The sequence below is a fragment of the Ranitomeya imitator genome, chromosome 6 (assembly GCF_032444005.1).
Source record: "Ranitomeya imitator isolate aRanImi1 chromosome 6, aRanImi1.pri, whole genome shotgun sequence".
NCBI classification, from domain to species: domain Eukaryota; kingdom Metazoa; phylum Chordata; class Amphibia; order Anura; family Dendrobatidae; genus Ranitomeya; species Ranitomeya imitator.
In genome coordinates this window covers 29,072,088-29,088,640 of record NC_091287.1, presented here as the reverse complement: position 1 = coordinate 29,088,640, position 16,553 = coordinate 29,072,088, and the positions used below count along the sequence as shown (strand labels likewise).

The window sequence follows — 16,553 nt, the reverse complement described above, 5'->3', positions numbered from 1 at the left end:
TCTTCTGCTCCTGTGTTGCGTCAGCCAGATGTTTCGCTCCCTTTTCAGGTTGAGGTTGATGCTTCCGAGATTGGAGCGGGGGCGGTTTTGTCACAGAGAAGCTCCGATGGCTCAGTGATGAAGCCATGCGCGTTTTTTTCTAGAAAGTTTTCGCCGACTGAGCAGAATTATGATGTTGGTAATCGGGAACTTTTGGCCATGAAGTGGGCATTTGAGGAGTGGCGTCATTGGCTAGAGGGTGCTAGACATCGTGTGGTGGTCTTGACTGATCACAAAAATTTGATTTACCTTGAGTCTGCCAGGCGTCTGAATCCTAGACAGGCTCGTTGGTCACTGTTTTTCTCTCGTTTCAATTTTGTGGTTTCATACCTGCCAGGTTCAAAGAATGTGAAGGCGGATGCTCTTTCTAGGAGTTTTGTGCCTGACTCCCTTGGAAATTCTGAGCCCTCTGGTATCCTTAGGGATGGGGTGATTTTGTCTGCTGTCTCCCCAGACTTGCGACGTGCTTTGCAGGAGTTTCAGGCGGGTAAACCTGATCGTTGTCCGCCTGAGAGACTGTTTGTTCCGGATAATTGGACCAGTAGAGTCATCTCCGAGGTCCATTCTTCTGCGTTGGCAGGTCATCCTGGAATATTTGGTACTAGAGACTTGGTGGCCAGGTCTTTTTGGTGGCCTTCCTTGTCGAGGGATGTGCGTTCTTTTGTGCAGTCCTGTGAGGTTTGTGCTCGGGCTAAGCCTTGCTGTTCTCGGGCCAGTGGATTGTTGTCACCCTTGCCTATTCCGAAGAGGCCTTGGACGCACATTTCCATGGACTTTATTTCGGATCTCCCTGTCTCTCAAAAAATGTCCGTCATCTGGGTTGTGTGTGATCGCTTTTCTAAAATGGTTCATCTGGTACCCTTGCCTAAGTTACCTTCCTCCTCTGAGTTGGTCCCTCTGTTTTTTCAGAATGTGGTTCGTTTGCATGGGATTCCTGAGAACATCGTTTCTGACAGGGGATCCCAGTTTGTGTCTAGATTTTGGCGGACGTTCTGTGCTAAGATGGGTATTGATTTGTCCTTTTCGTCTGCATTCCATCCTCAGACGAATGGCCAGACTGAACGAACTAATCAGACCTTGGAAACTTATTTAAGGTGTTTTGTTTCTGCTGATCAGGATGACTGGGTTACCTTTTTGCCGCTTGCCGAGTTTGCCCTTAATAATCGGGCTAGTTCTGCTACCTTGGTTTCTCCTTTCTTTTGTAATTCGGGGTTTCATCCTCGTTTTTCCTCTGGTCAGGTGGAACCTTCTGATTGTCCTGGAGTGGACATGGTGGTGGATAGGTTGCATCGGATTTGGAGTCATGTGGTGGACAATTTGAAGTTGTCCCAGGAGAAGGCTCAGCAGTTTGCTAATCGCCGTCGCCGCGTGGGTCCTCGACTTCTTGTTGGGGACTTGGTGTGGTTGTCTTCTCGTTTTGTTTCTATGAAGGTCTCTTCTCCTAAGTTCAAGCCTCGGTTCATCGGTCCCTATAGGATCTTGGAAATTCTTAACCCTGTGTCGTTTCGTTTGGATCTCCCGGCATCGTTTGCTATTCATAATGTGTTCCATCGGTCGTTGTTGCGGAAGTATGAGGTACCTGTTGTTCCTTCGCTTGAGCCTCCTGCTCCAGTGCTGGTGGAGGGAGAATTGGAGTATGTTGTGGAGAAGATCTTGGATTCTCGTGTTTCCAGACGGAAACTCCAGTATTTGGTCAAGTGGAAGGGTTATGGTCAGGAGGATAATTCTTGGGTGGTTGCCTCGGATGTTCATGCTGATGATTTGGTTCGCGCTTTTCATAGGGCTCATCCTGGTCGCCCTGGTGGTTATCGTGAGGGTTCGGTGACCCCTCCTCAAGGGGGGGGTACTGTTGTGAGTTCTGTTTTTGGGCTCCCTCTGGTGGTTACTGATGGTACTTGGTGACTTGTCTTTCCTGGGTCTCTGGGTTCCACCTGTTCCATCAGGATATGGGAGTTTCCTATTTAACCTGGCTTTGCTGGCATTTCCTCGCCGGTTATCAATGTATCCAGTGTGTCTTGTTACCTCTGCTCCCTGCTCCTAGTACCTTCTGGTCAAGCTAAGTTTGGATTTTCCTGTTTTTGTGTTTTGCTTTATTTGGTTTTTAGTCCAGCCTGCAGATATGTGATTCTTTGCTGCTGGTTGCTCTAGTGGGCTGAAATTGCTCCTCATGTACCATGAGTTGGCACATGAGTTCAAGTAATTTCAGGATGGTTTTTTGAAGGGTTTTTCGCTGACCGCGCAGTTCACTTTTGTATTCTCTGCTATCTAGCTTTAGCGGGCCTCATTTTGCTGAAACTGTTTTCATACTGCGTATGTGCTTTCCTCTCATTTCACCGTCATTATATGTGGGGGGCTGCTATTTCTGTGGGGGATTTCTCTGGAGGCAAGAGAGGTCTGTGTTTCTTCTAATAGGGGAAGTTAGATCTTCGGCTGGAGCGAGACGTCTAGGATCATCGTAGGCACGTTCCCCGGCTACTTGTATTTGTGTGTTAGGTTCAGGGTCGCGGTCAGCTCAGGTTCCATCGCCCTAGAGCTTGTTTGTATCTGTGCTTGTCCTTTAGTGATCCCCTGCCATTGGGATCATGACAGACAAGGGGGCATCCTCTACGTCTGGAGGAAAGAAGGTTTAAGCATAATAACAGACGCGGATTCTTTACTGTAAGAGCAGTGAGACTATGGAACTCTCTGCCGTATAATGTTGTAATGAGTGATTCATTACTTACATTTAAGAGGGGACTGGATGCCTTTCTTGAAAAGTATAATGTTACAGGGTATATATACTAGATTCCTTGATAGGGCGTTGATCCAGGGAACTAGTTTGATTGCCGTATGTGGAGTCGGGAAGGAATTTTTTTCCCCAATGTGGAGCTTACACTTTGCCACATGGGTTTTTGCCTTCCTCTGGATCAACATGTTAGGGCATGTTAGGTTAGGCTATGGGTTGAACAAGATGGACTTAAAGTCTTCCTTCAACCTTAATAACAATGTTACTATGTTACTATGTAAGAGGAGCAAAACCAAGACAGCCCCCTCCTCAAACCGGTGAGGGTGGCTCTGTGTATCCCAATAAAAACTACAATTAAGATTTTACAGAGTACCAAATTCTTTATTTCGTGGTTACTTCATTGGGGGATGTTGGGGCGGAAAACTAATACCAGTCCTGGAGAAGAAAGAATATCAATCCTCCGGGTTACTACCCTATCAAGTGTCGCTTATAGTACCCTTGTTCTAACACTTGCATCCCCAGCTCCGCAACGATGTGACAGAAGACTAAGTAGTGGCTGCGGCACTATCGAGCATATTAACCCATAGTTCCTGTGTCCCCCAGTGAAACCACTGAAAAATACCGCCACATGCAGCGTCCAAATAACGTTTACGTGTAGTGATAACATAACTCGGCCATACTATGCCAAATAATACCCCTGTACAACATACTACCACCATATAGTATCCACATAATACTAAAATATATTCAAAGATGAACAGTAAGGACCGTGATTACAGGTCCTTCTCAAAAAATTAGCATATAGTGTTAAATTTCATTATTTACCATAATGTAATGATTACAATTAAACTTTCATATATTATAGATTCATTATCCACCAACTGAAATTTGTCAGGTCTTTTATTGTTTTAATACTGATGATTTTGGCATACAACTCCTGATAACCCAAAAAACCTGTCTCAATAAATTAGCATATCAAGAAAAGGTTCTCTAAACGACCTATTACCCTTATCTTCTGAATCAACTAATTAACTCTAAACACATGCAAAAGATACCTGAGGCTTTTATAAACTCCCTGCCTGGTTCATTACTCAAAACCCCCATCATGGGTAAGACTAGCGACCTGACAGATGTCAAGAAGGCCATCATTGACACCCTCAAGCAAGAGGGTAAGACCCAGAAAGAAATTTCTCAACAAATAGGCTGTTCCCAGAGTGCTGTATCAAGGCACCTCAATGGTAAGTCTGTTGGAAGGAAACAATGTGGCAGAAAACGCTGTACAACGAGAAGAGGAGACCGGACCCTGAGGAAGATTGTGGAGAAGGACCGATTCCAGACCTTGGGGAACCTGAGGAAGCAGTGGACTGAGTCTGGTGTGGAAACATCCAGAGCCACCGTGCACAGGCGTGTGCAGGAAATGGGCTACAGGTGCCGCATTCCCCAGGTAAAGCCACTTTTGAACCATAAACAGCGGCAGAGGCGCCTGACCTGGGCTACAGAGAAGTAGCACTGGACTGTTGCTAAGTGGTCCCAAGTACTTTTTTCTGATGAAAGCAAATTTTGCATGTCATTCGGAAATCAAGGTGCCAGAGTCTGGAGGAAGACTGGGGAGAAGGAAATGCCAAAATGCCTGAAGTCCAGTGTCAAGTACCCACAGTCAGTGATGGTGTGGGGTGCCATGTCAGCTGCTGGTGTTGGTCCACTGTGTTTCATCAAGGGCAGGGTCAATGCAGCTAGCTATCAGGAGATTTTGGAGCACTTCATGCTTCCATCGGCTGAAATGCTTTATGGAGATGAAGATTTCATTTTTCAGCACGACCTGGCACCTGCTCACAGTGCCAAAACCACTGGTAAATGGTTTACTGACCATGGTATTACTGGGCTCAATTGGCCTGCCAACTCTCCTGACCTGAACCCCATAGAGAATCTGTGGGATATTGTGAAGAGAAAGTTGAGAGACGCAAGACCCAACACTCTGGATGAGCTTAAGGCCGCTATTGAAGCATCCTGGGCCTCCATAACATCTCAGCAGTGTCACAGGCTGATTGCCTCCATGCCACGCCGCATTGAAGCAGTCATTTCTGCCAAAGGATTCCCGACCAAGTATTGAGTGCATAACTGAACATTATTATTTGTTGGTTTTTTTGTTTGTTATTAAAAAACACTTTTATTTGATTGGATGGGTGAAATATGCTAATTTATTGAGACAGGTTTTTTGGGTTATCAGGAGTTGTATGCCAAAATCATCAGTATTAAAACAATAAAAGACCTGACAAATTTCAGTTGGTGGATAATGAATCTATAATATATGAAAGTTTAATTGTAATCATTACATTATGGTAAATAATGAAATTTAACACTATATGCTAATTTTTTGAGAAGGACCTGTATAATGTCTGTAAAGCGCTGCAGTATATGATGGCCCTATATTAGCGATGCACAATAAGTAAATAAGTATGTGTATTGTTCACACAACACCGTCATATCATGCCAAATAATAGTGCACAATACCCCCAACACCAGTATTCTGTGCCTGATTAATACCGCCATAGAACCACTAAATAATACCAAGATATATGTTCCAAACACTTGTTTTGCTCACATTATATTTCCATATAATTCAAAATAACACCGCTATAAAATACTCCAAACATAAAACCATTGTGTACCAAAAACACCACCACCACGCAATGCTAAATAATATCAGAGTACAGCATCCAATTAATATTTACATATGGTGATCACATAAAACACTGCTATTCCAGGTGAATTAACAATTCCGTACAATACCCACAACATACTAGCATTCGGTGCATAAATAATACTGCCATACAAGGCCTAGATAACACAGTATACAAATACTCCCATCTAGCGCTCACATAGCACTGCTATACCATGCCAAAGAATACCTGTAATATAATACTGCAATACATGGTCTAAATAATACCTCTATACAGTATCCAACATAATACTTACATGTAGTGCTCACATAACACTGCAATATAGTTTTTGCACATGATAGTGCTATTCAGTGGCTCAATTCAATGCTTTAATAGCAAAATGGGGTTAATGGTAACCTTTTATTGATCCAAGACTAACTGAAGCCACGTCCGAACAAACAGTCCCAAATACAGGTAGACAACCCCTTTAAGAAATAGGACAGTCTTCCAGACATGTGAGATACTAAGTATCTGAACCAGGACACGAGTCCATGATTTGTGCAATATTGGCCGGGAGCTGCAGGCAATGTCAATATCACCCATGGGTTCAATAAATCTACCAGGTTATTTCACTTTATCCTCAGGATTTACGAAGCATTTTGTTGTTTTTGTGAAGGAACAGGATATACTCGTTCCACAACAATAAGAGCCAACAGCGTAAAGTGGAGGTGAAACATGTCAGAGGGCGAGGAACGGGGCTTGGGATCTGCTCACAAGTTATATAAAGATGAAATCAGCAACAAAGAAAAGTGCTGCATTCATACATTCTACAAATTCCAGAGCTGAAATCTCCCAGCATTCCCTACTAAAATACCCTTAAAGGAGTCCAGTAATCTGCCCCTGTAGGGACCTTACCTTCCTCATCAATGTACGCGCTGATTCCATGAGGGCTGAATGTGGACAAGTCAAACCCTTTGCTGATCCGGAGAGTGGATGGACGGAGCTCCTCATCATTCAGGTCCAGAAGGAAAATTTCTCCAGGTCTCTCAGGAGCAAAACTCACAATTCCAGGATATTTCAGACCCTAGAAGTACATACAACGGATTAATATGAAAGATGCAGCATTTAAAGCATGCCTGCCGTATCCGGGGACTTTTCTGAATAATGGTTGTGTGCGCACCGGAGGGAGAACACTATAATGTGACTTGTACGTTGCATTTTCACCATTTTTCCCCTCTGGGGGCTCTCTCTCTAACTTCCAGTTGTCTCTGAGCTAGTGAGTAGAGACTGAATGCTAAGAGGTTTCCCATATTCAGCACATGCAGAACACATACAGAGCAGCATAGAGGACATTATACAACAATATAGAGGAGTGTAGCTGTGAATCCAGCTCTAAAACTGGATAAACACTTGCCAGAAAGCAGCAATACGGAGGACACTTTACACTGCTCGGTACTATTCTATCTGTGACTCCAGATCTGAAATTGGATAAACACTTAACCAGAAAACAGCAGTATAAACAGCATTTTACAGCTCTACTGAGCAGTGTGTCTGTAAATCCAGCACCGGCTGGGAAAACACTTACTAGAAAGCAGCGACACATGTCTGTGCATATCTGCGCCTACCTCTCTTGCTTCTAACACTTATCCTCCCCTGCACAGCGGGTGGACTATTGCCACTGTGCAGGGAAAGACCGTAACATGGCCAGAGATGAGATTTGGGGTTCAATTATTTTCCAAATTGGGGATTGTCTTAGACTCCTAAAGGTTAGCTATAAGGTTAAACCTAAAGTTATGGCTTATCTTAGCCATATGATATTGCTTATAGGATATAAAAAACTATCCTTTTAAATGGTTATTCCCAAGGTTAACTACAGACAGTCATAGGGGTCAAAGGGATGGGGACTTGCAGGGGGACTCCCACCATTATTGAACATGAACAAGTTCCCGAGATTTTGACACTCGGGATTTCATCTATTCATCTCTATGTTATCATCAGTGCCAGGACGGGTTTATTCTTAGCACTTGTGGCGGTACCGATCACTGGCGAATCCCTATAATGTGATCCTTGTAATCCTTATTCATCTGACCATAGACTTTCTATAAAACGTCACTAACCTCCTCAGTAACAAAAAAAATAAATCTAGTTAATAACAATATAGTAGACATGGAAGAGGGAGAGGAGGGGGATGCAGCTGCAGCTTTTCATTCACTGTTTTAGAACAGTATGAGAAGGGTAGGGGAAGGAGAGCAGCAGGGGGGTATTGCTAATTTGTAGTAATTGATGCAGTATAACACGGTGAAAAAAAAAAAAAAGTCCAGAGCTGCACATGGGGGAAAAAAAAAAAAAAAAAAAAAAAAAAACCGACAGCCTCCAGCACTGCCAGGGGCACGGATTCCTAAGGGGCAACCAAGAACAGGAGGTCTCAGGGTTACAGCACGTAGCCCTTCATTGCTGTGGACCAACAGACACTTGACTTCACTATTTAGGTAACATATGGCGGTATTATTTGAACTACTAAATAGAACTATAATTTGGTAGTCTGTATGAAAGTATTATATGAACATTGTATGACAGCGTTATGTCAGCACTACATGTATTATTATTTGGATACTGTATAGAGGTAAGATTTAGACATATTGCGGTGTTATTTTTGAACTGACTGATATTTGGTTGTGGATATATTGTACAGAATTGTTATTTGGCAGCGTTATGTGAGCACTACGTGCAAGTATTGTTTGGATACTGCATTGAGGTATTTAGGCATTATATAACGGTATTATATTATGCTGTGGATATTGTGCATAAATATTATTTGGCACTGTATAGGACTGCTACTTAAGCAACACTTGTAGGAATTGTGTGGATACAGTGTAAGATTATTATTTAAGCAGTTTGCCAATGATCTTTGGACAATATTTGAAGTAGCAGTATTGCAATATTTGTCACTGTATGGCAGTATTAAGGTATCAGCATAGAGACAGGAAGTGTATATGAATCTACGGATTTCATCATTACAAAAAAAATGGTCTATAAATATTGGGCGGGGGGTGGATGGTCCGTTCTTTACTTTTTGACAAGGTTTCCAACTTGTATAAAAAAACGAGCATTGTACTGAAGTGTGACCTTAGCTAAGGCATCAAGGGCTTCTGTTAAATCAGTGCTGAGAGAATGCAGAATTCTGAATGCAGCTCTGGATGTGACTGGTGACATAGCAGGAATCCAGATCCTAGAGTACCTAATGTAACGGCATTAATTCCTGGTGTTCCAAACTGAAGATCAGTCAGTGCAGCACCCGAGGGGCTCACATCAGCGTTAAAAGAGTGAATATTGGTTATTTACAGGGCGAATAAAAACGTATCCCAGCAAAAAACAAAAGGGAAGTTGAATAACTGGAGCTAAAACCAAACAAAACCCTGGAAAAAACCCAAAATCACAGAATATCCGGCTGCTCGGACCCTCGTGATCAGCTGTGATCTATGGGAGATCCAGCAGCAAGTGTGCGAATTCCCTGCAGCGCCACCACTGGGGAAAGTAAGTATTACAGGTTCTCACTTAAAGCAATAGGGCTTTCTTTTTAATGCAAGAACATTTTGAATCCTCTACAGAGAGGGATGATTTATATTATTATAGACCCCAATAGAGACCCTCTATTGGTAACCCAGAATTCCCTGACAAAGATCCCAGGACAGACTGCATTGTAATGTGTTATAGAACATGGATTTTATTACCTGGCATGGAAAAACTATTTCAGTGTTAAAGGGGCTTATAAGAATAAAAAAAAATATTATTTCTTACATAAACAGCACCATCTTTATCCGCAGGCTGTGTGTGGTATTGCAGATTAGTGATGAGTGAGTATACTCGTTGCTCGAGATTTCCCAAGCACGCTCGGATGTCCTCCGAGTATTTGTTCAGGGATTAAGTTTTCATGGCCACAGCTGAATGATTTACAGCTACTAGCCAGCCTGAGTACATGTGGGGATTCCCTAGCAACCAGGCAACCCCCACAAGTACTCAGCCTGTCTAGTAGCTGTAAATTATCCAGCTGCGGTGATGAAAACTAAATCTCCGAACAAATACTTGGAGGACACCAGAGCGTGCTCAGGAAAACCCGAGCAATGAGTATACTCGCTCATCACTACTGCAGATCAATAGATCTGGCTTGCAGTACCAGACACAACCCCTGGACAAGAGTGGCGCTGTTTATGGAAGAGGTTGACTTTTTCTAATCCTGGATAAATCCCTTAATTTTACCAGAAGATCCTGTGTACTTACAGAGGAGATGAAGGCCAGGCCGTTGGGAAGAAGCGCGATGTCTTCAGAGCCGTATTCTGCAAGAGTAATCATGAAATAAAGAGGCGTCGGTTACATTTTATATCAATAGCGCACAATGTAGTGCTAAACAATCAGGTTTGTTTTTATCATGGAAACCATCAACAAGCAGCAGACTTTTCTGATAATGACAAAATATTTATTTTAAAATCAAGGTTTCCGAAACTGGAAATCGGCCCGAAACTCTGCTCATAAACTGATAACTTAGGCCTCTTTCACACCTCCGTCTTTCTGTTTCCGTCACATTGCGTCGTTTTGTGAAAAAAACAGATCCAGCAAATGTTTCTGCTGGATCCCTTTTCTTTTTTTCATAGACTTGTATTAGCGACGGATTGTGACGGATGGCCACATGTTTCATCCATCGTGCACTGGATCCATCGTAAAATCGCTGTCCGTCGGACGGAGACAACGCACATAGAAGCGGTTTTTCTGTATGTCAAAAAAATAAATAAATAAAAAAAATAAATAAATAAAATAAAAAAAAAAATCGCTCAGCGACAAATCCTGTGCTGTCCGTCGTTGGATGTAATGGAAGCCTGTGGACGCTGACCGTCAAAAGCAGGAATCCAGCGATGGATGCCGTCTTTTAAAACTGAGCATGCACGGAAGAGTTTCCCGTCATTGAAACGCTTTCTCGCTCTCTCTTTTTACTATTGATGCTGCCTATGCAGCATCAATAGTAAAAAGATATGTTAAAAATAAAAAAGTGATACTCACCTTCCAGCGTCACCCGCTGTCACCCTGAGACCAAGGAGGAGATGTAGGGTGGTGCTGAGCCATTGAGTACTTTGTGGATGAGGGTAATAGTTTTGTGCTGGATTCTGGAGTGGATGGGTAACCAGTGTAATGACTGGCACAAGGTAGAGGCACCGGTATAACGACTGGTGAGGAATATGATCCCGGCTGCAGCATTCAGGACAGATTGGAGCGGGGAAAGTTTGGTAAGAGGGAGGCCGATTAGTAGAGAGTTACAATAGTCCAGACGAGAATGAATAAGAGAAACTGTGAGAGTTTTTGGAGAGTCGAAAATAAGAAAAGGGCAAATTCTAGAAATGTTTTTGAGATGCAGATAAGAAGAGCGAGACAGTGATCGGATGTGGGTGGTGAATGAAAGCTCGGAATCAAGTATGACCCCAAGGCAGCGGGCATGTTGCTGGGGAAGTAATGGTGGAACCGCACACGGAGATGGTGATGTCGGGCAAATGTAGGTTAGTAACTAAGCTTTTATGTTAATAGCAGGAAAAATCCGCAGGACCAGAGCCCACGGAGCAGGACCAGAGCCCACAGAGCAGGACCAGAGCCCACGGGGAGGTGATATATGGATAGCACAGGATCCACCATTTACAATACGGTCACAGATCATTCCTCCCTCCCTGCACAATGACTTCTGCACAGACAACAGAGCATGCCCAATACATTCTCCCATAAAAGTCCATTAACCCTCCAGTCTATTGTTTCCTAAGGTCCATGTGGCTGCTGGAAGCATCTCTCTAAATGACGGCATCTCAGGTAAGATCAGGCAACAAGGGCTTAAGGACAATAAAACATCATCTATTATATAATTGTCTAAGGGTCACTTCCGTCTTTCTGTCCTTCTGTCTGTCTGTCACGGATATTCATTGGTTGCAGCCTTTGTCTATCATGGAAATCCAAGTCGCTGATTGGTCGCGGCAAAACAGCCACGATCAATCAGCGATGGGCACAGTCCAGAAGAAAATGGCCGCTCCTTTCTCCCCGCAGTCAGTGCCCGCATACTCCCCTCCGGTCAGCGCTCATACAGGGTTAATGGCAGCGTTGACCGCGGTGTAACGCACTCGGTTATGTTGTGGATTCTGTTTTTGGGCTCCCTCTGGTGGTTACAGATGGTACTGGGTGACTTGTGTTCTCTGCGGTCTCTGGTGTCCACCTGTTCTATCAGGATATGGGAGTTTCCTATTTAACCTGGCTTTCTTGTCATTTCCTCGCCGGCGATCAATGTAATCAGTGTGTGTCTTGTTACCTCTGCTTTCCGCTTCTGTAATCTTCAGGACAAGCTAAGTTTTTGATTTTTCCTGTTCCACGTTTTGCTTTATTTTCGTTTTAGTCCAGCTTGCAGTTATGTGATTCCTTGTTGCTGGTTGCTCTAGTGGGCTGATATTACTCCTCATGTTCCATGAGTTGGCACATGAGTTCAAGTAATTTCAGGATGGTTTTTTGTAGGGTTTTTCGCTGACCGCGCAGTTCACTTTTGTATCCTCTGCTATCTAGTTTTAGCGGGCCTCATTTTGCTGAATCTGTTTTCATTACTACGTATGTGCTTTCCTCTCATTTCACCGTCATTACATGTGGGGGGCTGCTATTTCTGTGGGGTGTTTCTCTGGAGGCAAGAGAGGTCTTTGTTTCTTCTAATAGGGGAAGCTAGTCCTTCGGCTGGCGCGAGACGTCTAGAATCATCGTAGGCACGTTCCCCGGCTACTGCTAGTGTGTGAATTAGGTTCAGGATCGCGGTCAGCTCAGTTTCCATCACCCTAGAGCTTGTTCTGTTTTTTGTGCTTGTCCTTTTGTTATCCCCTGCCATTGGGATCATGACAGTATCGCCGGCCCGAAAAGTGGTAATCGTATTGGCTGAAGTAGGAGGAAAAGTAGTCTGAGGAAATTTTTTTTTTTTTTTTCCTTCCCTCAGAGTTTGCTGCCTAGCCTTAATTGCAGCCTGGCTGCGTCTTACCTCCTCTTAATCCTTGAATGGCTCTGACCTCAGCTGTTTATCATGGACGTCCAGAGTTTGGCTTCCAGCCTGAATAATCTTGCTGCTAAGGTTCAAAATATACAAGATTTTGTTGTACATGCTCCTATGTCTGAACCTAGAATTCCTATCCCAGAGTTTTTTTCTGGAGATAGATCTAGTTTTCTGAATTTTAGGAACAATTGCAAGTTGTTTCTTTCTTTGAAATCTCGCTCCTCTGGAGACCCCGCTCAGCAAGTCAAGATTGTAATATCTTTCCTGCGGGGTGACCCTCAGAATTGGGCATTTGCATTGGCACCAGGGGATCCTGCGTTGCTCAATGTGGATGCATTTTTTCTGGCATTGGGTTTGCTCTATGAGGAACCTAACCTAGAGATTCAGGCTGAAAAAGCTTTATTGGCTCTCTCTCAGGGGCAAGATGAAGCAGAAATATATTGTCAGAAATTTCGGAAATGGTCGGTGCTTACTTAGTGGAATGAGTGCGCCCTGGCTGCAGAATTCAGAGATGGCCTTTCTGAGGCCATTAAAGATGTTATGGTGGGGTTCCCTGCGCCTACAGGTCTGAATGAGTCTATGACTATGGCTATTCAGATTGATCGGCGTTTACGGGAGCGCAAACCTGTGCACCATTTGGCGGTGTCTTCTGAACAGGCACCTGAGACAATGCAATGTGATAGAATTCAGTCCAGAAGTGAACGGCAAAACTATAGGCGGAAAAATGGGTTGTGTTTTTATTGTGGTGATTCAGCTCATGTTATATCAGCATGCTCTAAACGCACAAAAAAGGTTGATAAGTCTGTTGCCATTAGTACTTTACAGTCTAAGTTCATTCTGTCTGTGACTCTGATTTGTTCATTATCAGCCATTTCCGTCGATGCCTATGTGGATTCAGGCGCTGCCCTGAGTCTTATGGATTGGTCATTTGCCAACCGCTGTGGGTTTAGTCTGGAGCCTCTGGAAGTCCCTATTCCTTTGAAAGGAATTGACTCTACACCTTTGGCTATGAATAAACCTCAGTACTGGACACACGTGACCATGCGTATGACTCCCGTTCATCAGGAGGTGATTCGCTTCCTGGTACTGTATAATTTACATGATGTCTTAGTGCTTGGTCTGCCATGGTTACAAACTCATAACCCAGTTTTGGACTGGAAAACGATGTCTGTGTTAAGCTGGGGATGTCAGGGGGTTCATGATGATGCACCTCCGATTTCTATCGCTTCATCTACTCCTTCTGAGGTTCCTGTATTTTTGTCTGATTATCGGGATGTTTTTGAGGAGCCTAAGCTCAATTCGCTTCCTCCTCACAGGGATTGCGATTGTGCTATAGATTTGATTCCTGGCAGTAAATTTCCTAAAGGTCGTTTGTTCAATATGTCAGTGCCAGAGCATACTGCTATGCGGGATTATGTTAAGGAGTCCTTGGAAAAGGGACATATCCGTCCATCTTCGTCTCCTTTGGGAGCAGGTTTTTTTTTCGTGGCCAAAAAAGATGGTTCCTTGAGGCCTTGTATAGATTACCGTCTTTTGAATAAGATTACGGTCAAATATCAGTATCCTTTGCCATTGTTGACTGATTTGTTCGCTCGCATTAAGGGGGCTAAATGGTTCACTAAGATTGATCTTCGGGGTGCGTATAATCTTGTGCGGATTAAGCAGGGTGATGAGTGGAAAACCGCATTTAATACGCCTGAGGGCCATTTTGAGTATTTGGTGATGCCTTTTGGACTTTCTAATGCTCCTTCTGTCTTCCAGTCCTTTATGCACGATATTTTCCGTGAATATCTGGATAAATTTATGATTGTGTATTTGGATGATGTTTTGGTTTTTTCTGATGACTGGGAGTCCCATGTTCAGCAGGTCAGGAAGGTGTTTCAGGTCCTGCGGGCCAATTCTTTGTTTGTAAAAGGTTCAAAGTGTCTCTTTGGAGTCCAGAAGATTTCTTTTTTGGGGTATATTTTTTCCCCTTCTACTATTGAGATGGATCCCGTCAAGGTTCAAGCTATTTGTGACTGGACACAGCCTACATCTCTTAAGAGTCTACAGAAGTTCTTGGGCTTTGCTAATTTTTATCGTCGTTTCATTACTAATTTTTCTAGTGTTGTTAAGCCTTTGACGGATCTAACTAAGAAGGGTGCTGATGTTGCTGATTGGTCTCCTGCGGCTGTGGAGGCCTTTCAGGAACTTAAGCGCCGGTTTTCTTCTGCTCCTGTGTTGCGTCAGCCAGATGTTTCGCTTCCTTTTCAGGTGGAGGTTGATGCTTCTGAGATTGGAGCGGGGGCGGTTTTGTCACAGAGAAGCTCCAATTGTTCGGTGATGAAGCCATGTGCGTTCTTTTCTAGAAAGTTTTCGCCCACTGAGCGGAATTATGATGTTGGTAATCGGGAGCTTTTGGCCATGAAGTGGGCATTTGAGGAGTGGCGTCATTGGCTTGAGGGTGCTAGACATCGTGTGGTGGTCTTGACTGATCACAAAAATCTGATTTACCTTGAGTCTGCCAAGCGTCTGAATCCTAGACAGGCTCGTTGGTCACTGTTTTTCTCCCGTTTCGATTTTGTGGTTTCATACCTGCCAGGTTCAAAGAATGTGAAGGCGGATGCTCTTTCTAGGAGTTTTGTGCCTGATTCCCCTGGAAATTCTGAGCCCACTGGTATCCTTAGGGATGGGGTGATTTTGTCGGCTGTCTTCCCAGACTTGCGACGTGCTTTGCAGGAGTTTCAGGCGGATAAACCTGATCGTTGTCCGCCTGAAAGACTGTTTGTTCCGGATAATTGGACCAGTAGAGTCATCTCCGAGGTCCATTCTTCTGCGTTGGCAGGTCATCCTGGAATATTTGGTACTAGAGACTTGGTGGCCAGGTCTTTTTGGTGGCCTTCCTTGTCGAGGGATGTGCGTTCTTTTGTGCAGTCTTGTGAAGTTTGCGCTCGGGCTAAGCCTTGCTGTTCTCGGGCCAGTGGATTGTTGTCACCTTTGCCTATCCCGAAGAGGCCTTGGACGCACATTTCCATGGACTTTATATAAAAGAGGTCTGGATACACATGATGAGAGCATTATACTGCCTCTGTACAAATCCCTAGTTAGACCGCACATGGAGTACTGTGTCCAGTTTTGGGCACCGGTGCTCAGGAAGGATATAATGGAACTAGAGAGAGTACAAAGGAGGGCAACAAAATTAATAAAGGGGATGGGAGAACTACAATACCCAGATAGATTAGCGAAATTAGGATTATTTAGTCTAGAAAAAAGACGACTGAGGGGCGATCTAATAACCATGTATAAGTATATAAGGGGACAATACAAATATCTCGCTGAGGATCTGTTTATACCAAGGAAGGTGACGGGCACAAGGGGGCATTCTTTGCGTCTGGAGGAGAGAAGGTTTTTCCACCAACATAGAAGAGGATTCTTTACTGTTAGGGCAGTGAGAATCTGGAATTGCTTGCCTGAGGAGGTGGTGATGGCGAACTCAGTCGAGGGGTTCAAGAGAGGCCTGGATGTCTTCCTGGAGCAGAACAATATTGTATCATACAATTATTAGGTTCTGTAGAAGGACGTAGATCTGGGGATTTATTATGATGGAATATAGGCTGAACTGGATGGACAAATGTCTTTTTTCGGCCTTACTAACTATGTTACTATGTTACTATTTCGGATCTCCCTGTCTCTCAAAAAAATGTCCGTCATCTGGGTTGTGTGTGACCGCTTTTCTAAGATGGTTCATCTGGTACCCTTGCCTAAGTTACCTTCTTCCTCTGAGTTGGTCCCTCTGTTTTTTCAGAACGTGGTTCGTTTGCATGGGATTCCGGAGAACATTGTTTCTGACAGGGGATCCCAGTTTGTGTCTAGATTTTGGCGGACGTTCTGTGCTAAGATGGGCATTGATTTGTCCTTTTCGTCTGCATTCCATCCTCAGACGAATGGCCAGACGGAACGAACTAATCAGACCTTGGAAACTTATTTAAGGTGTTTTGTTTCTGCTGATCAAGATGACTGGGTTACCTTTTTGCCGCTTGCCGAATTTGCCCTTAATAATCGGGCTAGTTCTGCTACCTTGGTTTCTCCTTTCTTTTGT

General features: G+C 43.9%; 1 protein-coding gene across 1 annotated transcript in view; it reads right to left on the bottom strand.

Moving 5' to 3' along the window:
• The window catches only part of LOC138641743 (serum paraoxonase/arylesterase 2-like), a 54,177-nt gene that overhangs the window by 23,144 nt on the left and 14,480 nt on the right, over positions 1–16,553 (bottom strand). The window contains exons 3-4 of the mRNA XM_069729370.1: positions 9,703–9,758; positions 6,340–6,508 (exon numbers count right to left, since the gene is read on the bottom strand). Of these exons, the coding sequence (XP_069585471.1) occupies positions 6,340–6,508; positions 9,703–9,758 (225 nt within the window). The remainder of the gene's footprint in view (positions 1–6,339; positions 6,509–9,702; positions 9,759–16,553) is intronic.